Source organism: Oncorhynchus mykiss, chromosome 13, assembly GCF_057628025.1.
Source record: "Oncorhynchus mykiss isolate SJ-2025 chromosome 13, ASM5762802v1, whole genome shotgun sequence".
NCBI lineage: Eukaryota > Metazoa > Chordata > Actinopteri > Salmoniformes > Salmonidae > Oncorhynchus > Oncorhynchus mykiss.
In genome coordinates this window covers 58,788,067-58,809,033 of record NC_143034.1, presented here as the reverse complement: position 1 = coordinate 58,809,033, position 20,967 = coordinate 58,788,067, and the positions used below count along the sequence as shown (strand labels likewise).

The following is a 20,967-nucleotide window of genomic DNA, read 5'->3' as shown; positions in this document are numbered from 1 at the left end:
TCCTTCTCCTCCTCCTCCCCCTGTTCCTTCCTTCTCCCCCATCTTCCTTTCCTTCTCCTCCTCCCCATCTTCCTTTTCCTCCTCCCCCCATCTTCCTTTTCCTCCTCCCCCCCATCTTCCTTTTCCTCCTCCCCATCTTCCTTTCCTCCTCCCCCATCTTCCTTTTTCCTCCTCCCCCATCTTCCTTTTCCTCCTCCCCCATCTTCCTTTTCCTCCTCCCCCATCTTCCTTTTCCTGCTCCCCCATCTTCCTTTTCCTCCTCCCCCTCTTCCTTTTCCTCCCCCCCCCCTCTTCCTTTCCTCCTCCCCCCTCTTCCTTTCCTCCTCCCCCTCTTCCTTTCCTCCTCCCCCCTCTTCCTTTCCTTCTCCCCATCTTCCTTTCCTTCTCCACCCCCCATCGTCCTTCTCCCCCCATCTTCCTTCTCCTCCTCCTCCCATCTTTCTCCTCCTCCTCCCATCTTCCTTCTCCTCCTCCTCCCATCTTCCTTCTCCTTCTCCCCCCCTCTACCCTTTCCTTCTCCCCCCCTCTACCTTTCCTTCTCCCCCCCTCTACCTTTCCTTCTCCCCCTCTTCCTTTCCTTCTCCTCCCCTCTTCCTTTCCTTCTCCCCTCCTCTCCTTTCCTTCTCCCCCTCTTCCTTTCCTTCTCCCCCCTCTTCCTTTCCTTCTCCCCCTCTTCCTTTCCTTCTCCCCTCCTCTTCCTTTCCTTCTCCCCTCCTCTTTCCTTTCCTTCTCCCCCTCTTCCTTTCCTTCTCCCCCTCTTCCTTTCCTTCTCCCCCATCTTCCCTTTCCTTCTCCCCATCTTCCTTTCCTTCTCCCCATCTTCCTTTCCTTCTCCCCTCTTCCTTTCCTTCTCCCCCCTCTTCCTTTCCTTCTCCCCCTCTTCCTTTCCTCATCCCCCCTTCCTTTCCTTCTCCCCATCTTCCTTTCCTTCTCCTCCTCCCCCCATCTTCCTTTCCTCCTCCCCCCTTCTTCCTTTCCTCCTCCCCCTCTTCCTTTCCTTCTCCTCCCCCCATCTTCCTTCTCCTTCTGCCCCCATCTTCATTCTCCTTCTGCCCCATCTTCATTCTCCTTCTCCCCCAATCTTCCTTTCCTCCTCCCCCCATCTTCCTTTTCCTTCTCCTCCTCCTCCCCCCATCTTCCTTTCCTTCTCCTCCTCCTCCCCCCCATTGTCCTTTCCTTCTCCCCCCTCTTCCTTTCCTTCTCCCCCCCTCTTACTTTCCTTCTCCCCCTCTTCCTTTCCTTCTCCCCCTCTTCCTTTCCTTCTCCCCCTCTTCCTTTCCTCATCCCCCCCCTTCCTTTCCTTCTCCCCCCATCTTCCTTTCCTTCTCCCCCGCATCTTCCTTTCCTTCTCCTCCTCCCCCCATCTTCCTTTCCTCCTCCCCCCTTCTTCCTTTCCTCCTCCCCTCTTCCTTTCCTCCTCCCCCTTCTTCCTTTCCTCCCCCCTCTTCCTTTCCTCCTCCCCCCTCTTCCTTTCCTCCTCCCCCTCTTCCTTTCCTTCTCCTCCCCCCCATCTTCCTTCTCCTTCTGCCCCCATCTTCATTCTCCTTCTGCCCCATCTTCATTCTCCTTCTCCCCCCAATCTCCTTCCTTCCTCCCCATCTCCTTCCTTCCCCCGCACTCTCTCTCTCTCCTCCCCATCTCCTTCCTCCCCATCTTCCTTCCTCTCTGCCCCTCTCTCTCCTCTCCCTCTTGCTTTCCTTTCCCCTTTCCCCCTCTTCCTTTCCTTCTCCCCATCTTCCTTTCCTTCTCCTCCTCCCCCATTTTCCTCTTCCTCTCCTCTCCCCCATCTTCCTTTCCTCCCCCATCTTCCTTCCCTCCCCCCATCTTCCTTCCCCCTTCCCCCATCTTCCTTTCTCCTCCCCTCCATCTTCTTTTCCACTCCCCCACCATCTTCCTTTCCTCCTTCTCCCCCCACCATCTTCCTTTCCTTCTCCTCCTCCCCCATTTTCCTCTTCCTTTCCTCTCCCCCATCTTCCTTTCCTCCCCCCATCTTCCTTCCCTCCCCCCATCTTCCTTTCCTCCTCCCTCCCATCTTCTTTTCCACTCCCCACCATCTTCCTTTCCTCCTTCTCCCCCCACCATCTTCCGTTCCTCCTTCTCCCCCCACCATCTTCCTTTCCTCCCCCATCTTCCTTTCCTCCTCCCCCCATCTTATTTTCCTCTCCCCCACCATCTTCCTTTCCTCCTTCTCCCCCCACCATTTCTTTTCCTCCTCCCCCTTTCCTTCCCCCATCTTCCTTTCCTCCCCATCTTCTTTTCCTCTCCCCCACCATCTTCCTTTCCTCCTTCTCCCCCCACCATCTTCCTTTCCTCCTTCTCCCCTACATCTTCCTTTCCTTCTCCCTCCCATCTTCCTTTCCTTCTCCCTCATCTTCCTTCTCCTCCTCCCCCTCTTCCTTCTCCTCCTCCCCCTCTTCCTTCTCCTCCTCCCCCTCTTCCTTCTCCTCCTCCCCCCATCTTCCTTTCCATCTCCTCCTCCCCACATCCTCCTCCCCCATCTTCCTTTTCCTCCTCCCCATCTTCCTTTCCATCTCCTCCTCCCCACATCCTCCTCCCCCATCTTCCTTTCCTCCTCCCCCCATCTTCCTTTTCCTCCTCCCCCTCTTCCTTTCCTCCTCCCCCTCTTCCTTTCTTCTCCCCATCTTCCTTTCCTTCTCCCCCCATCTTCCTTCTCCCCCATCTTCATTCTCCTCCTCCCCCCATCTTCCTACTCCTCCTCCTCCCATCTTCCTTCTCCTCCTCCTCCCATCTTCCTTTCCTTCTCCCCCTCTTCCTTTCCTTCTCCCCCTCTTCCTTTCCTTCTCCCCTCCTCTTCCTTTCCTTCTCCCCCCTCTTCCTTTCCTTCTCCCCCCCTCTTCCTTTTCCTTCTCCCCCCCTCTTCCTTTCCTCCTCCCCCCATCTTCCTTTCCTCCTCCCCCCTCTTCCTTTCCTCATCCCCCCTTCCTTTCCTTCTCCCCCTTCTCCCTCCTTCTCCCCCCGCATCTTCCTTTCCTTCTCCTCCTCCCCCTTCCTTTTCTTCCTTCTACCCCACCATCTTCCTTTCCTCCTTCTCCCCCACCATCTTCCTTTCCTCCTTCTCCCCCCATCTTCCTTTCCTCCTCCCCCTCATCTTATTTTCCTCTCCCCATCTTCCTTTCCTCCTTCTCCCCCCACCATCTTCTTTTCCTCCTCCCCCCTCTACTCCCCCCATCTTCCTTCCTCCCCCCATCTTCTTTCCTCTCCCCCACCATCTTCCTTTCCTCCTTCTCCCCCCACCATCTTCCTTTCCTCCTTCTCCCCTACATCTTCCTTTCCTTCTCCCCTCATCTCCTTCTCCTCCTCCCCCTCTTCCTTCTCCTCCTCCTCCCCCTCTCCTTCTCCTCCTCCCCCCATCTTCCTTTCCTTCTCCTCCTCCCCCCATCTTCCTTTCCTTCTCCTCCTCGCCCCATCTTCCTTTCCTTCTCCTCCTCCTCCTCCCCCCATCTTCCTTTCCTTCTCCCCCATCTTCCTTTCCTTCTCCTCCTCCCCCATCTTCCTTTCCTTCTCCCCATCTTCCTTTCCTTCTCCCTCCTCCCCCATCTTCCTTTCTTCCTCCCCCTCTTCCTTTCCTCCTCCCCCCATCTTCCTTTTCCTCCTCCCCCATCTTCCTTTTCCTGCTCCCCCCATCTTCCTTTCCTCCTCCCCATCTTCCTTTTCCTGCTCCCCCATCTTCCTTTTCCTCCTCCCCCCTCTTCCTTTCCTTCCTCCCCCCCTCTTCCTTTTCCTCCTCCCCCCTCTTCCTTTTCCTCCTCCCCCCCTCTTTCCTTTCCTCCTCCCCCCTCTTCCTTTCCTTCTCCCCCCTCTTCCTTTCCTTCTCCCCCCTCTTCCTTTCCTTCTCCCCCTCTTCCTTTCCTTCTCCCCTCTTCCTTTCCTCACCCCCCCTTCTTCCTTTCCTCCGCCCCCCTCTTCCTTTCCTCCTCCCCCCTCTTCCTTTCCTCCCTCTTCCTTTCCTCCTCCCCCTCTTCCTTTTCCTTCCCCCCATCTTCCTTCTCCTTCTGCCCCCATCTTCATTCTCCTTCTGCCCCCATCTTCATTCTCCTTTCTCCCCCCCAATCTTCCTTTCCTCCTCCCCCATCTTCCTTTCCTTCTCCTCCCCCCATCTTCCTTTCCTTCTCCTCCTCCCCCCTCCCCCCTCTTCCTTTCCTTCTCCCCCTCTTCCTTTCCTTCTCCCCCCTCTTCCTTTCCTTCTCCCCTCTTCCTTCTCCCTCCTCTTCCTTTCCTTCTCCCCCTCCTCTTCCTTTCCTTCTCCCCTCCTCTTCCTTTCCTTCTCCCCCCTCTTCCTTTCCTTCTCCCCCCTCTTCCTTTCCTCATCCCCCCTTCTTCCTTTCCTCCTCCCCCCTCTTCCTTTCCTCCTCCCCCCTCTTCCTTTCCTCCCTCTTCCTTTCCTCCTCCCCCCTCCTCCTTTCCTCCCCCCATCTTCCTTCTCCTTCTGCCCCCATCTTCATTCTCCTTCTGCCCCCATCTTCATTCTCCTTCTCCCCCCCCCAATCTTCCTTTCCTCCTCCCCCATCTTCCTTTCCTTCTCCTCCTCCTCCCCCCATCTTCCTTTCCTTCTCCTCCTCCCCCCATCTTCCTTTCCTTCTCCTCCTCCCCCCATCTTCCTTTCCTTCTCCTCCTCCTCCCCCCATTGTCCTTTCCTTCTCCCCCCTCTTCCTTTCCTTCTCCCCCCGCTTCCTTTCCTTCTCCCCCCTCTTCCTTTCCTCATCCCCCCTTCCTTTCCTTCTCCCCTTCGCATCTTCCTTTCCTTCTCCCCTCCCTTTCCTTCTCCCCTCCTCTTCCTTTCCTTCTCCCCTCCTCTTCCTTTCCTTCTCCCCCCTCTTCCTTTCCTTCTCCCCCTCTTCCTTTCCTCATCCCCCCTTCCTTTCCTTCTCCCCCATCTTCCTTTCCTCTCCTCCTCCCCCCATCTTCCTTTCCTCCTCCCCCTTCTTCCTTTTCCTCCTCCCCCTCTTCCTTTCCTCCTCCCCCCTCTTCCTTTCCTCCTCCCCCCTCTTCCTTTCCTTCTCCTCCCCCCCATCTTCCTTCTCCTTCTGCCCCCATCTTCATTCTCCTTCTGCCCCCCAATCTTCCTTTTCCTCCTCCCCCCATCTTCCTTTCCTTCTCCTCCTCCCCCCATCTTCCTTTCCTTCTCCTCCTCCCCATCTTCCCTTTCCTTCTCCTCCTCCTCCCCCCATTGTCCTTTCCTTCTCCCCCCTCTTCCTTTCCTTCTCCCCCCTCTTCCCTTTTCCTTCTCCCCCCTCTTCCTTTCCTTCTCCCCCTCTTCCTTTCCTTCTCCCCCTCTTCCTTTCCTCATCCCCCCCCTTCCTTTCCTTTCTTCCCCCATCTTCCTTTCCTTCTCCCCCGCATCTTCCTTTCCTTCTCCTCCTCCCCCCATCTTCCTTTCCTCCTCCCCCTTCTTCCTTTCCTCCTCCCCCCTCTTCCTTTCCTCCTCCCCCCTCTTCCTTTCCTCCTCCCCCCTCTTCTTTCCTTCTCCTCCCCCCATCTTCCTTCTCCTTCTGCCCCCATCTTCATTCTCCTTCTCCCCCCCAATCTTCCTTCTCCTCCCTCCCCCCATCTTCCTTTCCTTCTCCCCCGCATCTTCCTTTCCTTCTCCTCCTCCCCCCATCTTCCTTTCCTCCTCCCCCTCTTCCTTTCCTCCTCCCCCTCTTCCTTTCCTTCTCCCCCCTCTTCCTTTCCTTCTCCCCCTCTTCCTTTCCTTCTCCCCCTCTTCCTTTCCTTCTTCCCCCTCTTCCTTTCCTTCTCCCCCATCTTCCTTTCCTTCTCCTCCTCCCCCATTTTCCTCTTCCTTTCCTCTCCCCCATCTTCCTTTCCTCCCCCATCTTCCTTCCCTCCCCCATCTTCCTTTCCTCCTCCCCTCCATCTTCTTTTCCACTCCCCCACCATCTCCCTTTCCTCCTTCTCCCCCCACCATCTTCCTTTCCTCCTTCTCCCCCCACCATCTTCCTTTCCTCCCCCATCTTCCTCCTCCCCCCATCTTATTTTCCTCTCCCCCACCATCTTCCTTCCTCCTTCTCCCCCCACCATCTTCTTTTCCTCCTCCCCCTTTCCTCCCCCATCTTCCTTTCCTCCCCCCATCTTCTTTTCCTCTCCCCCACCATCTTCCTTTCCTCCTTCTCCCCCCACCATCTTCCTTTCCTCCTTCTCCCCCTTACATCTTCCTTTCCTTCTCCCCTCCATCTTCCTTTCCTTCTCCCCTCATCTTCCTTCTCCTCCTCCCCCTCTTCCTTCTCCTCCTCCCCCCTCTTCCTTCTCCTCCTCCCCCCATCTTCCTTTCCATCTCCTCCTCCCCCACATCCTCCTCCCCCATCTTCCTTTCCTCCTCCCCATCTTCCTTTCCATCTCCTCCTCCCCACATCCTCCTCCCCCATCTTCCTTTTCCTCCTCCCCATCTTCCTTTTCCTCCTCCCCCCTCTTCTTTCCTCCTCCCTCTTTCCTTTCCTTCTCCCCATCTTCCTTTCCTTCTCCCCCATCTTCCTTCTCCCCCATCTTCATTCTCCTCCTCCCCCCATCTTCCTTCTCCTCCTCCTCCCATCTTCCTTCTCCTCCTCCTCCCATCTTCCTTCTCCTCCTCCTCCATCTTCCTTTCCTTCTCCCCCTCTTCCTTTCCTTCTCCCCCTCTTCCTTTCCTTCTCCCCTCCTCTTCCTTTCCTTCTCCCCCCCCCCCTCTTCCTTTTCCTCCTCCCCCTTTCCTTTCCTTCTCCCCCCTCTTCCTTTCCTTCTCCCCCCTCTTCCTTTCCTTCTCCCCCCTCTTCCTTTCCTTCTCCCCCTCTTCCTTTCCTCACCCCCCCCTTCTTCCTTTCCTCCGCCCCCCTCTTCCTTTCCTCCTCCCCCTCTTCCTTTCCTCCCTCTTCCTTCCTCCTCCCCCTCTTCCTTTCCTTCCCCCCCCATCTTCCTTCTCCTTCTGCCCCCATCTTCATTCTCCTTCTGCCCCCATCTTCATTCTCCTTCTCCCCAATCTTCCTTTCCTCCTCCCCCCATCTTCCTTTCCTTCTCCTCCTCCTCCCCCCATCTTCCTTTCCTTCTCCTCCTCCCCCTCCTCCCCTCTTCCTTCCTTCTCCCCCCTCTTCCTTTCCTTCTCCCCCTCTTCCTTTCCTTCTCCCCTCCCTTTCCTTCTCCCCTCCTCTTCCTTTCCTTCTCCCCTCCTCTTCCTTTCCTTCTCCCCCCTCTTCCTTTCCTTCTCCCCCTCTTCCTTTCCTTCTCCCCCCTCTTCCTTTCCTCATCCCCCCTTCTTCCTTCCTCCTCCCCCTCTTCCTTTCCTCCTCCCCCTCTTCCTTTCCTCCCTATTCCTTTCCTCCTCCTTTTCCTTCCCCCCATCTTCCTTCTCCTTCTGCCCCCATCTTCATTCTCCTTCTGCCCCCATCTTCATTCTCCTTCTCCCAATCTTCCTTTCCTCCTCCCCCCATCTTCCTTTCCTTCTCCTCCTCCTCCCCCATCTTCCTTTCCTTCTCCTCCTCCCCCCATCTTCCTTTCCTTCTCCTCCTCCCCCCATTTTCCTTTCCTTCTCCTCCTCCTCCCCCCATTGTCCTTTCCTTCTCCCCCCTCTTCCTTTCCTTCTCCCCCCGCTTCCTTTCCTTCTCCCCCCGCTTCCTTTCCTTCTCCCCCCTCTTCCTTTCCTCATCCCCCCTTCCTTTCCTTCTCCCCTTCGCATCTTCCTTTCCTTCTCCCCCGCATCTTCCTTTCCTTCTCCTCCTCCCCATCTTCCTTTCCTCCTCCCCCTTCTTCCTTTCCTCCTCCCTCTTCCTTTCCTCCTCCCCCTCTTCCTTTCCTCCTCCCCCCTCTTCCTTTCCTCCTCCCCCTCTTCCTTTCCTCCTCCTCCCCCCATCTTCCTTCTCCTTCTGCCCCCATCTTCATTCTCCTTCTGCCTCCATCTTCATTCTCCTTCTCCCCAATCTTCATTCTCCTTCTCCCCAATCTTCCTTTCCTTCCTCCCCCAATCTTCCTTTCCTCCTCCCCCTATCTTCCTTCCTTTTCCTCCTCCCCCATCTTCCTTTCCTTTTCCTCCTCCCCCCATCTTCCTTTCCTTTTCCTCCTCCCCCATCTTCCTTTCCTTTTCCTCCTCCCCCCATCTTCCTTTCCTTTTCCTCCTCCCCCCTCTTCCTTTTCTTCCTCCTCCCCCCCTCTTCCTTTTCCTCCTCCCCCTCTTCCTTTCCTCCTCCCCCTCTTCCTTTTCCTCCTCCCCCCTCTTCCTTTTCCTCCTCCCCCCTCTTCCTTTTCCTCCTCCCCCCTCTTCCTTTCCTCCTCCCCCCTCTTCCTTTCCTCCTCCGCCCTCTTCCTTTCCTTCTCCCCATCTTCCTTTCCTTCTCCACCCCCATCTTCCTCCTCCCCCCATCTTCCTTCTCCTCCTCCTCCCATCTTCCTTCTCCTTCTCCCCCCACTACCTTCCTTCTCCACCCCTCTACCTTTCCTTCTCCTCCCCTCTACCTTTCCTTCTCCTCCCTCTTCCTTTCCTTCTCCTCCCTCTTCCTTTCCTTCTCCCCTCCTCTTCCTTTCCTTCTCCCCTCCTCTTCCTTTCCTTCTCCCCTCCTCTTCCTTTCCTTTTTCTCCCCTCCTCTTCCTTTCCTTCTCCCCCTCTTCCTTTCCTTCTCCCCCCTCTTCCTTTCCTTCTCCCCTCTTCCTTTCCTTCTCCCCTCCTCTTCCTTTCCTTTTTCTCCCCCCTCTTCCTTTCCTTCTCCCTCTTCCTTTCCTCATCCCCCCCTTCCTTTCCTTTCTCCCCCCATCTTCCTTTCCTTCTCCTCCTCCCCCATCTTCCTTTCCTCCTCCCCCTTCTTCCTTTCCTCCTCCCCCATCTTCCTTCTCCTTCTGCCCCCATCTTCATTCTCCTTCTGCCCCATCTTCATTCTCCTTCTCCCCCAATCTTCCTTTCCTCCTCCCCCCATCTTCCTTTCCTTCTCCTCCTCCTCCCCCCATCTTCCTTTCCTTCTCCTCCTCCCCCCCCCCATCTTCCTTTCCTTCTCCTCCCTCCCCCCCCCCATCTTCCTTTCCTTTTTCTCCTCCTCCCCCCTCTTCCTTTCCTTCTCCCCCTCTTCCTTTCCTTCTCCCCCTCTTCCTTTCCTTCTCCCCCTCTTCCTTTCCTCATCCCCCCCTTCCTTTCCTTCTCCCCCCATCTTCCTTTCCTTCTCCCCCGCATCTTCCTTTCCTTCTCCTCCTCCCCCTTCCTTCTTCCTTCTACCCCACCATCTTCCTTTCCTCCTTCTCCCCCCACCATCTTCCTTTCCTCCTTCTCCCCCCCATCTTCCTTTCCTCCTCCCCCTCATCTTATTTTCCTCTCCCCCACCATCTTCCTTTCCTCCTTCTCCCCACCATCTTCTTTTCCTCCTGCCCCCTTTCCTCCCCATCTTCCTTTCCTCCCCCCATCTTCTCTTCCTCTCCCCCACCATCTTCCTTTCCTCCTTCTCCCCCCACCATCTTCCTTTCCTCCTTCTCCCCTACATCTTCCTTTCCTTCTCCCCTCCATCTTCCTTTCCTCCTCCCCCCTCTTCCTTCTCCCCCTCTTCCTTCTCCTCCACCCCCCCTCTTCCTTCTCCTCCTCCCCCCTCTTCCTTCTCCTCCTCCCCCCTCTTCCTTCTCCTCCTCCCCCCTCTTCCTTTCCTTCTCCTCCTCCCCCATCTTCCTTTTCCTTCTCCTCCTCCCCATCTTCATTTCCTTCTCCTCCTCCCCCATCTTCATTTCCTTCTCCTCCTCCCCCCATCTTCCTTTCCTTCTCCTCCTCCCCCCATCTTCCTTTCCTTTCTCCTCCTCCCCCCATCTTCCTTTCCTTCTCCTCCTCCCCCCATCTTCCTTTCCTTCTCCTCCTCCCCCCATCTTCCTTTCCTTCTCCTCCTCCCCCCATCTTCCTTTTCCTCCTCCCCCATCTTCCTTTTCCTCCTCCCCATCTTCCTTTTCCTCCTCCCCCTCTCCTTCCTTCTTCTTCCTCCCCCCATCTTCCTTTCCTCCTCCCCCCTCTTCCTTTCCTCCTCCCCCCATCTTCCTTTTCCTCCTCCCCCCTCTTCCTTTTCCTCCTCCCCCTCTTCCTTTCCTCCTCCCCCCTCTTCCTTTCCTCCTCCCCCTTCTTCCTTTCCTTCTCCCCATCTTCCTTTCCTTCTCCACCCCCCATCTTCCTTCTCCCCCCATCTTCCTTCTCCCCCATCTTCCTTCTCCTCCTCCCTCCCATCTTCCTTCTCCTTCCTTCTCCCCCTCTACCTTTCCTTCTCCTCCCTCTACCTTTCCTTCTCCCCCCTCTTCCTTTCCTTCTCCCCCCCTCTTCCTTTCCTTCTCCCCCCTCTTCCTTTCCTTCTCCCCCTCTTCCTTTCCTTCTCCCCCCTCTTCCTTTCCTCTCCCCCCTCTTCCTTTCCTTCTCCCCCTCTTCCTTTCCTCCTCCCCCCTCTTCCTTTCCTTTCTCCCCCTCTTCCTTTCCTCCTCCCCCCTCTTCCTTTCCTCATCCCCCCTTCCTTTCCTCCTCCCCCCATCTTCCTTTCCTCCTCCCCCCTCTCCTTTACCTTCCCTCCCCCCTCTTCCTTTCCTCCCCCCTCTTTCCTCCCCCCTCTTCCTTTCCTTCCTCCCCTCTCTCTCCCTTCCTGCCCCCTCTCCCTTTCCTCCTCCCCCCTCTCCCTTTCCTCCTCCCCCCTCTTCATTTCCTTCTCCTCCCCATCTTCCTTTCCTCCTCCCCCCATCTTCCTTTCCTTCTCCTCCTCCTCCTCCCCCATCTTCCTTTCTTTCTCCTCCTCCCCCCATCTTCCTTTCCTTCTCCTCCTCCCCCCATCTTCCTTCCTTCTCCTCCTCCCCCATCTTCCTTTCCTTCTCCTCCTCCTCCCCCCATTGTCCTTTCCTTCTCCTCCTCCTCCCCCATCTTCCTTTCCTTCTCCCCCTCTTCCTTTCCTCATCCCCCCTTCCTTTTCCTCCTCCCCCCATCTTCCTTTCCTCCTCCCCCCATCTTCCTTTCCTTCTCCTCCTCCCCCATCTTCCTTTCCTCCTCCCCCTTCTTCCTTTCCTCCTCCCCCCTCTCCTTTCCTCCTCCCCCCCTCTTCCTTTTCCTCCTCCCCCCTCTTCCTTTCCTCCTCCCCCCTCTTCCTTTCCTTCTCCCCCTCCCCCCATCTTCCTTCTCCTTCTGCCCCCATCTTCATTCTCCTTCTGCCCCCATCTTCATTCTCCTTCTCCCCAATCTTCCTTTCCTCCTCCCCCATCTTCCTTTCCTTCTTCTCCTCCTCCCCCCATCTTCCTTTCCTTCTCCTCCTCCCCCATCTTCCTTTCTCCTCCTCCTCCCCCCATTGTCCTTCCTTCTCCTCCTCCTCCCCCATCTTCATTTCCTTCTCCCCCCATCTTCCTTTCCTTCTCCTCCTCCCCCCCATCTTCCTTTCCTTCTCCTCCTCCCCCATCTTCCTTTCCCCCCTCTTCCTTTCCTTCTCCCCTCTTCCTTTCCTCCTCCCCCTCTTCCTTTCCTCCTCCCCCTCTTCCTTTCCTTCTCCTCCCCCCATCTTCCTTTTCCTCCTCCCCATCTCCTTCCTTCTCCTCCTCCTCCCCCCATCTTCCTTTTCTTTCTCCTCCTCCCCCCATCTTCCTTTCCTTCTCCTCCTCCCCCATCTTCCTTTCCTTCTCCTCCTCCCCCCCATCTTCCTTTCCCCCCCCCCCCTCTTCCTTTCCTTCTCCCCTCTTCCTTTCCTCCTCCCCCTCTTCCTTTCCTCCTCCCCCCTCTTCCTTTCCTTCTCCTCCCCCCATCTTCCTTTTCCTCCTCCCCCCTCTTCCTTTCCTTCTCCTCCCCCCCATCTTCCTTTCCTCCTCCCCCCATCTTCCTTTCCTTCTCCTCCTCCTCCCCCCCATCTTCCTTTCTTTCTCCTCCTCCCCCCCATCTTCCTTTTCTTTCTCCTCCTCCCCCCATCTTCCTTTCCTTCTCCTCCTCCTCCCCCCATCTTCATTTCCTCCCCCCATCTTCCTTTCCTTCTCCTCCTCCCCCCATCTTCCTTTCCTCCTCCTCCTCCTCCCCATCTTCCTTTCCTCCTCCTCCTCCTCCTCCTTTCCTCCTTCTCCCCCTCCTCCTTTCCTCCTCCCCCTCTTCCTTTCCTTCTCCCCTCTTCCTTTCCTCCTCCCCCTCTTCCTTTCCTCCTCCCCTCTTCCTTTCCTCCTCCCCCTCTGCCTTTCCTCCTCCCCCTCTTCCTTCTCCTTCTCCCCCATCTTCCTTTCCTTCTCCTCCTCCCCCCATCTTCCTTTCCTTCTCCTCCTCCCCCCATCTTCCTTTCCTCCTCCTCCTTCTCCTCCTCCCCCCATCTTCCTTCCTTCTCCTCCTCCCCCCATCTTCCTTTCCTTCTCCTCCCTCCCCATCTTCCTTTCCTTCTCCTCCTCCCCCATCTTCCTTTCCTTCTCCTCCTCCCCCATCTTCCTTTCCTTCTCCTCCTCCCCCCATCTTCCTTTCCTTCTCCTCCCCCATCTTCCTTTCCTTCTCCTCCCCCCATCTTCCTCCTTCTCCTCCCCCCATCTTCCTTTCCTTCTCCTCCCCCATCTTCCTTTCCTTCTCCTCCTCCCCCCATCTTCCTTTCCTTCTCCTCCTCCCCCCATCTTCCTTTCCTTCTCCTCCTCCCCCCATCTTCCTCCTTCTCCTCCTCCCCCATCTTCCTTTCCTCCTCCTCCTCCCCCCCATCTTCCTTTCCTCCTCCTCCTCCCCACCCCCATCTTCCTTTCCTTCTCCTCCTCCCCCCATCTTCCTTTCCCCCCCCCTCTCTCCTTTCCTTCTCCCCCTCTTCCTTTCCTCCTCCCCCTCTTCCTTTCCTCCTCCCCCTCTTCCTTTCCTTCTCCTCCCCCCATCTCCTTTCCTCCTCCCCATCTCCTTCCTTCTCCTCCTCCTCCCCATCTTCCTTTCTTCCTCCTCCCCATCTTCCTTTCTTCTTCCTCCTCCCCCCATCTTCCTCTCCTTTCCTCCTCCTCCCCCCATCTTCCATTTCCTTCCCCCATCTTCCTTTCCTCCTCCTCCTCCCCCATCTTCCTTTCCTCCTCCTCCTCCTCCCCCATCTTCCTTTCCTCCTCCTCCTCCTACCTCCCTTCCTCCTTCTCCCCCTCCTCCTTTCCTCCCTCCCCCCTTATTTCCTTTCCTTCTCCCCCCTCTTCCTTTCTTCCTCCCTCCCCCTCTTCCTTCCTCCCTCCCCCTCTTCCTTTCCTCCTCCCCCTCTTCCTTCCCTCCTCTCCCCCCTCTTCCTTCTCTCCTTCTCCCCCCATCTTCCCTTTCCTTCTCCTCCTCCCCCCATCTTCCTTTCCTTCTCCTCCTCCCCCATCTCCTTCCTCCTCCTCCTTCTCCTCCTCCCCCATCTTCCTTTCCTTCTCCTCCTCCCCCCATCTTCCTTTCCTTCTCCTCCTCCCATCTCCTTCTCCTCCTCCCCATCTTCCTTTCCTTCTCCTCCTCCCCCCATCTTCCTTTCCTTCTCCTCCCCCCATCTTCCTTTCCTTCTCCTCCCCCATCTTCCTTTCCTTCTCCTCCCATCTTCCTTCCTTCTCCTCCTCCCCATTTTCCTTTCCTCCTCCTCCCCATCTTCCTTTCCTTTTCTCTCCTCCTCCCCCCATCTTCCTTCCTTCTCCTCCTCCCCATCTTCCTTTCCTGCTCCTCCTTCCCCCATGCTTTCCTTTCTTCCTTCCTTCCTCCCCCATCTCCTTCCTCCTCCTTCCTTCCCCACCCAGTCTTCCTTTCCCTACCTCTCCTCCTCCCCATCTTCCTTGCCTCCTTCTCCCCCATCTTCCTTTATTCCTTTCTCCCCCATCTTCCTTTCCTCCTTCTCCCCCCATCTTCCTTTCCTCCTTCTCCCCCCATCTTCCTTTCCTTCTCCTCCTCCTCCCCCCCCCCCATCTTCCCTTCCTTCTTCTCCTCCCCCCCATCTTCCTTTCCTCCTCCCCCCATCTTCTTTCCTCCTCCCCCCATCTTCCTTTCCTCCTCCCCCATCTTCCTTTCCTCCTCCTCCTCCCCCCATCTTCCTTTCCTCCTCCTCCTCCCCCATCTTCCTTTCCTCCTTCTCCCCCTCCTCCCCCCATCTTCCTTTCCTCCTTCTCCCCCTCCTCCCCCCATCTTCCTTTCCTCCTTCTCCCCCCATCTTCCCTTTCCTCCTTCCCCCCCCCCCCCCCATCTTCCTTTCCTCCTTCTCCCCCCCCCCATCTTCCTTTCCTCACCCCTCCCCTCCTCACCCCTCTCTCCCTCCCTCCCTCTTCTTCCTGCTGCAGGGCAGAGTGGAGCAGTGGACATCAATCTTAAGGCCGGCTTCTCGTCTTTAGCTGTGGCGGGCTGACACGGCCACAGAGCTTGTTACTCAGTTTACAGCACTGACCTGCTGGCTCATCTCTCACTCCCATTAAGAGAGGCATGGGAAAGAGGGAGAGGGAGGAGGGGAAGGAAGGACAGAGCAACAGACTTTTACAGCGTGTATGACAATAGCACACGCCTCTCCTCATCTATCCCTCTATCCAGCCATCTCTCCCCAATGGTCTAAACTGCTGACAGCGCCCCAACAAACACACCCAAGGAAAGCTAGGACATGAGTATGTAAAGCAAAGAAGCCAGCTCAGAGGAGTTCTCTCTCCTCAAAGACAGACTTGTTGGTATTATAAAGGAGACCTGACAACAATTCAAGGACAAGGCTTAGTAAGAGGAAGTGTGACTAAACAGTACGTATAGAAATACACTCAATGTGGTTCAAGATGACACGCACATGTACACACACACAAACCTTTATCTTAACGGCAGAGTCTTTGCCATGGTTGCAGTGTCTAGAAAGCATACTCAGAGGTTGTTGTGCAAACAGTACTATATCAGAATGGCATATTCTCTCTGGTCTCTATACCGCTTCTCCCCCACAGGCCTCTACACCGCTTCTCCTCCCCTCCCACTCGCCTAGCTTTGCCTGAGACCACTCCCCCCCCCCCCCCCCCCACTAGCCTAGCTTTACCTGTGACCACTCCCCCCCCCACTAGCCTAGCTTTGCCCCTCCCCCACTAGCCTAGCTTTACCTGTGACCACTCCCCCACAAGCCTAGCTTTGCACCCCCCCCCCACTAGCCTAGCTTTGCCTGTGACCACTCCCCCCCACTAGCCTAGCTCTGCCTGTGACCAGTCCCCCCCCCCCCCACCCACTAGCCTAGCTTTGCCTGTGACCACTTTCCCTCCCCCCCACGAGCCTAGCTTTGCCTGTGACCACTTTCCCTCCCCCCCACGAGCCTAGCTTTGCCTGTGACCCCCCCCACGAGCCTAGCTTTGCCTGTGACCCCCCCCCCCCCACGAGCCTAACTTTGCCTGTGACCACTTTCCCCTCCCCCACTAGCCTAGCTTTGCCTGTGACCACTCCCCCCTCCCCTCCGACTAGCCTAGCTTTGCCTGTGACCACTCAGTTGTCCATCTCCTACATGCTCCTTCTCTCTATACTAATAATACCAGGGATCACACCATTCTATCCTAAAAGAGATGTAGGTTGTGTCCCAAATGGCCACCCTAGTCACAAGTAGTGTACTAAACATGGAATAGGGTGCCTTTTGGGCCACAATTGTAGCTACTGTACAGTCTGGACGGTGTGTTAGCTAGTGGACAGAGGTGGCTGGGACATCTGGCAGATGATGACTGATAGACTGGGGTGGAAACAGCTTCTCTAGAGTCTTCAGGGTGATGGGAGTGCTGATAGGAGTCCTGCTGAGCTACAACCTCGGTCAACAGAGACAAATCCTGTTCAAATACACACCATTAGCCCAGCAGACCGAGGAGATTACATCTGTAGTCACAGACAGGAAGCACACTAAGACCAAGTCAAACACAACTAGAACTGACAATGCCAACAGGAAAGCTTATACACCAGACACACCCTGACACTTACAGTACAGTAGGATGAGGTGTGTGTAGGGGATTTAGCAGACTTTGATCATGTGTGGATGAGATGTAAATAGGGCTGAGTGCAGCAGTTTCAAATGAGTGTTTAACCAGTCAATCGTTGGCAGACATGGTCACCACACACACACACTAATAACTCAGTAGATATTGAAAGACAACAAGGCTTTTACAATCCAAATAGCTGTATTTTGTGTTGAGACTAAACATTTGTTAGCGTTTTGACAGTGACGCAGGAGTGCCTTCTAATTCCACCAATGAGGAAAGTAGTCCTGAAAAGGGTCAGAGTAAAAACAGTTGATATAATATGTTTTTGTATGTCGTTTTTCTAAGAGAAAAAGGTTGGACATGTTGAACATTAAAACGTGTTCATCTCCATCTTGTTTCTTGCAAAAAATCACCTTTCTTTTTGCCCTTCGGTGAGAAAAATGCTTAAAATGTTATTTTGTACAAGATGGATGTCAAACATGAACTACAGGTTTTTCTCTGCTCAGGGAAGATGACTGGGACATGGTGGCACTTCATCACCCAAAACTTTCTCTTTGTCCATTTTTGGTTATTGTCTTTTTTGTTTGTTTTTCTGATTTCATACATAAAGCTTGGGCTTTTACACAATGCTACAAGGAGGACTTTAAAAAAAAGTAAAGTAAAAAAAAAATGCATTTACAACTTCTACCTCCCTCCTATACCCAAACACTCTGTTCTCTACAGGTGTACAGGGTAAGACAAGGTAGTCACTGTCTATATTCAGTTATCAGGGTGGATCATCCCTTTTTTTCATCGTCTTTGTACCAAATCCACATCATCCCCCCTGTATTTTCAGCTGAGGGAGGAGGGAGGGAGGAGCTCTGGTATCAATCTGGGCATCTCTAGGTTCTGGAGGGGGCCTGGAGGAGGAGGAGAGCAGACCCCTCTGTGGTCCCAGGGTAGAGCAGAGCTGGGCAAGGGATCCAGGGACACTAGGACTGTTTGAGGCGTTTGCGTGGGGGTCCCAGGAAGGGGCACTGGGCCGAGGCCAGGGAGCGATAGGCCTCAGCCACCAGGTGGGGGTGGGATGCCACCATGGACTTCCAGCCAGACGTCTCCATCACCTCAGCAGCATGGCTAGAGAAAAGAGACACAGAGAGAGAGGTGGGGGAGAAAGAGGAAGGGGCGAGAGAGGGGGAGGGACAAAGAGAGAAAAGTCAGAAGGAGAGGACGAAAGAGTGAGGCAGAGAGCGAGAAGGAGAGATATTAGCACTGTTCTAACCTGGCCCCTCCCTCCATCCTCCACACAAACCTGACAGACTGCATACCACTGGGCCCTGTGGGAATCCCCAGCCTCCTCACACCCTCAGGGTGCAGTACTGCACTATCACGCACACACATACATGGCCTTTAATGACATTTGTTCTGTGTATTAGTGTGTGTGTGTTAATGAAAGTCAATGTGTGTCCAGCAGCATACCTCCCAGACATCCAAGCCCACCTCTGACCCAGTTCCCTGGTAAGGACATGTATCCCCTGCTCCCTCTAATGGGCAATGGGCTGTGAGCTATGAGCTATGAGCTGTGCCTGGGGTTAGCAGACCAGCAAAGGGCACAGAGAGAGCAGCCACAGCTGGAGAGCAGGCCGGGCCCAGGGGGCTGGGGGAGAGGGGGAGGAGAGGGGAGAGAGAAGGGAGGGAGAAAATGGAAGGAGAGCGAGAGGAAGAGAGAAGGGGGCTAACAGTGGTGTTGACTACAGGGCGGGGGGAGGGAGGTCTGGGGTTTATTGGTTACACTGTGTAGTTTCTTTTCTATATTCGTCCTCTTTATTGATTTCAGTTGTTGTCGATGTTGTCCGAGGGAGGAGGGTTGATAGCGCTTTGCAAGCCAGAGTCCCCCATGGTCAATTTCCACAACAACAACAGTCAAATTAAACTGGCATAATGCCCATAACCACAATTAGGAGTGGAATCACGAGAGAGAGAGAGAGAGAGAGAGAGAGAGAGAGAGAGAGAGAGAGAGAGAGAGAGAGAGAGAGAGAGAGAGAGAGAGAGAGAGAGAGAGAGAGAGAGAGAGAGAGAGAGAGAGAGGGGCATTTAGCGAAAATGTTCTGAGTGAGGGTTACAGTAACAGTATGTGTTAGGTATATAGAGAGTGTTCTGAGTGAGAGTTACAGTAACGGTATGTGTAAGGTAAATAGAGAGTGTTCTGAGTGAGGGGTACAGTAACGGTATGTGTTAGGTAAATAGAGAGTGTTCTGAGTGAGGGGTAGAGTAACGGTATGTGTTAGGTATATAGAGAGTGTTCTGAGTGAGGGTTACAGTAACGGTATGTGTTAGGTATTTAGCGAGAGTGTTTTGAGTGAGGGGTACAGTAACAGTGTGTGTTAGGTATATAGAGAGTGTTCTGAGTGAGAGTTACAGTAACGGTATGTGTAAGGTAAATAGAGAGTGTTCTGAGTGAGGGGTACAGTAACGGTATGTGTTAGGTAAATAGAGAGTGTTCTGAGTGAGGGGTAGAGTAACGGTATGTGTTAGGTATATAGAGAGTGTTCTGAGTGAGGGTTACAGTAACGGTATGTGTTAGGTATTTAGCGAGAGTGTTTTGAGTGAGGGGTACAGTAACAGTGTGTGTTAGGTATATAGAGAGTGTTCTGAGTGAGGGTTACAGTAACGGTATGTGTTAGGGGTACAGTAACGGTATGTGTTAGGTATATAGAGTGTTCTGAGTGAGGGATAAAGTAACTGTGTTAGGTATATAGAGAGTGTTCTCAGTGAGGGATAAAGTAACAGTGTGTGTTAGGTATATAGAGAGTGTTCTGAGTGAGAGTTACAGTAACGGTATGTGTTAGGTAAATAGAGTGTTCTGAGTGAGGGATAAAGTAACTGTGTGTTAGGTATATAGAGAGTGTTCTGAGTGAGGGGTACAGTACCTGTGTGTTAGGTATATAGAGAGTGTTCTGAGTGAGGGTTACAGTGCCGGTATGTGCTAGGTATTTAGCGAGTTTTCTGAGTGAGGGGTACAGTAACAGTATGTGTTAGGTATATAGAGAGTGTTCTGTGAGTGAGGAGTATAGAATGAGAGCGGGGTGCAGTGTGTGTGTTTGAGTGAGGATTATAGAATGAGAGCGGGGTGCAGTGTGTGTGTGAGTGAGGAGTATAGAATGAGAGCGGGGTGCAGTGTGTGTGTTTGAGTGAGGAGTATAGAATGAGAGTGGGGTGCAGTGTGTGTGTTTGAGTGAGGAGTATAGAATGAGAGTGGGGTGCAGTGTGTGTGTGCCACTCACTAGTTGATGAAGTCCACAGCCTGTGTTTTGAGTTGGTCTGCACTGTGCAGGTCTGCCAGGATGAGGATCTCTGCAGTGTTCTCCACAGACAGACTGGTGCACAGAGCATCCTCACACATCACCTTCAGCCTCTCCAGAGCATACTGACAGAGAGACGGGGGGGGGGGGGGGGGGAGAAAACTAATACATTTGTACTTGCTATCTGTCACCATTTACAATAGGAAATGCTGGACAGTGTAATGATTTCATAACATCAAATTGCTCCTGTCACGTCAATGAAGCTAGTTTGACAGAGAGAGGGAGAGGGTTTGAAAAGGAGTGTTGACAGTGAGTGGTGGAGGTGGAGCGCGGGAACCAGGGAGAGAGAGCAGAGATCATGGTAGTGTGTAAACACTGAAAGGTGATTTATCTGACGTCCTGTTAAACCCTGAGTGTCCAACTCAACACACCACGGTGCAGTACACCCACAGTGTAGACAAACACACACAACTCTGAGGCAGAAAGTCACTCACAAAAGGCCACTTTCCACACACTGACAGATAGGCGAGTGTGTCCTTGTGTGAAAATGGGCACATCACATATACACTACATGACCAAAAGTATGGACACCTGCACGTCAAACATCTCATTCCAAAACCATGGGCATTAATATGGAGATGGTCCCCCCTTTGCTGCAATAACAGCCTCCTGGGAAGGCTTTCCACTAGATGTTGGAACATTGCTGCAGGGACTTGCTTCCATTCAGCCACAAGAGCATTTGTGAGATCAGGCACTGATGTTGGGCGATTAGGCCTGGCTCGCAGTCGGCGTTCCAATTCATCCCAAATGTGTTCGATGGGGTTGAGGTCAGGGCTCTGTGCAGGCCAGTCAAGTTCTTCCACATCGATCTCGACAAACCATTTCTGTATGAACCTCGCTTTGTGCACGGGGGCATTGTCCTGCTGAAACAGGAAGGGGCCTTCCCCAAACTGTTGGCACAAATTTGGAAGCACAGAATCATTTAGAATGTCATTGTATGATGTAGAGTTAAGATTTCCCTTTACTGGAACTAAGGGGCCTGGCCCGAACCATGAAAAACAGCCCTGGACCATTATTCCACCAAACGTTACAGTTGGCACAATGTATTGGGGCAAATAGCCTTCTCCTGGCATCCGCCAAACCCAGATTCGTCTGTCGGACTGCAAGATGGTGAAGCGCAAGTCATCACTTCAGAGAACGCTTTCCACTGCTCCAGCGAGCTTTACACCACTCCAGACGACGCTAGGCTGCTCGGCTATGGAAGCTACTGACAAACAGTTCTTATGCTGACGTTGCTTCCAAAGGCAATTTGGAACTCGGAAGTGAGTGTTGCAGCCGAGAGCAGACAATTTTTAAGCGCTACGAGCTTCAGCACTCCGTCCCATTCTATGAGCTTGTGTGGCCTACCACTTCACGGCTGAGCCGTTGTTGCTCCTAGACGTTTCCACTTCATAATAACAGCACTTAAAGTTGACCAGGGGAGCTCTAGCAGGGCAGAAATTTGACAAACTGACTTGTTGGAAAGGTGGCATCCTATGACAGTGCCACGTTGAAAGTCACTGAGCTCTTCAGTAAGGCCATTCCACTGCCAATGTTTGTATATGGAGATTGCATGGCTGTGTGTTTGATTTTATACACCTGTCAGAAATGGGTGTGGCTGAAATAGCCCAATCCACTAACTTGAAGGGGTGTCCACATACCTTTGTATATATATAGGAGAGGTTGACGATTAATCGGAATGGCCGATTAATTTGGGCCGATTTCAAGATTTCATAACAAATCGGAAATCTTTTTTTTTTTTTACACCTTTATTTAACTAGGCAAGTCAGTTAAGAACACATTCTTATTTTCAATGATGACCTAGGAA

At 54.0% G+C, this 20,967-nt stretch overlaps 1 protein-coding gene across 2 annotated transcripts in view; it reads right to left on the bottom strand.

The window, feature by feature from the left end:
- Positions 1–15,998: 15,998 nt before the first annotated feature.
- The window catches only part of LOC110486697 (speckle-type POZ protein), a 103,413-nt gene continuing 98,444 nt past the window's right edge, over positions 15,999–20,967 (bottom strand). For both annotated transcript variants that reach the window (XM_021558476.3, XM_090196984.1), the window contains exons 10-11: positions 19,083–19,225; positions 15,999–16,935 (exon numbers count right to left, since the gene is read on the bottom strand). In XM_021558476.3, coding sequence (XP_021414151.1) covers positions 16,791–16,935; positions 19,083–19,225 — 288 coding nt within the window. In that variant the 3' untranslated portion in view covers positions 15,999–16,790. The remainder of the gene's footprint in view (positions 16,936–19,082; positions 19,226–20,967) is intronic.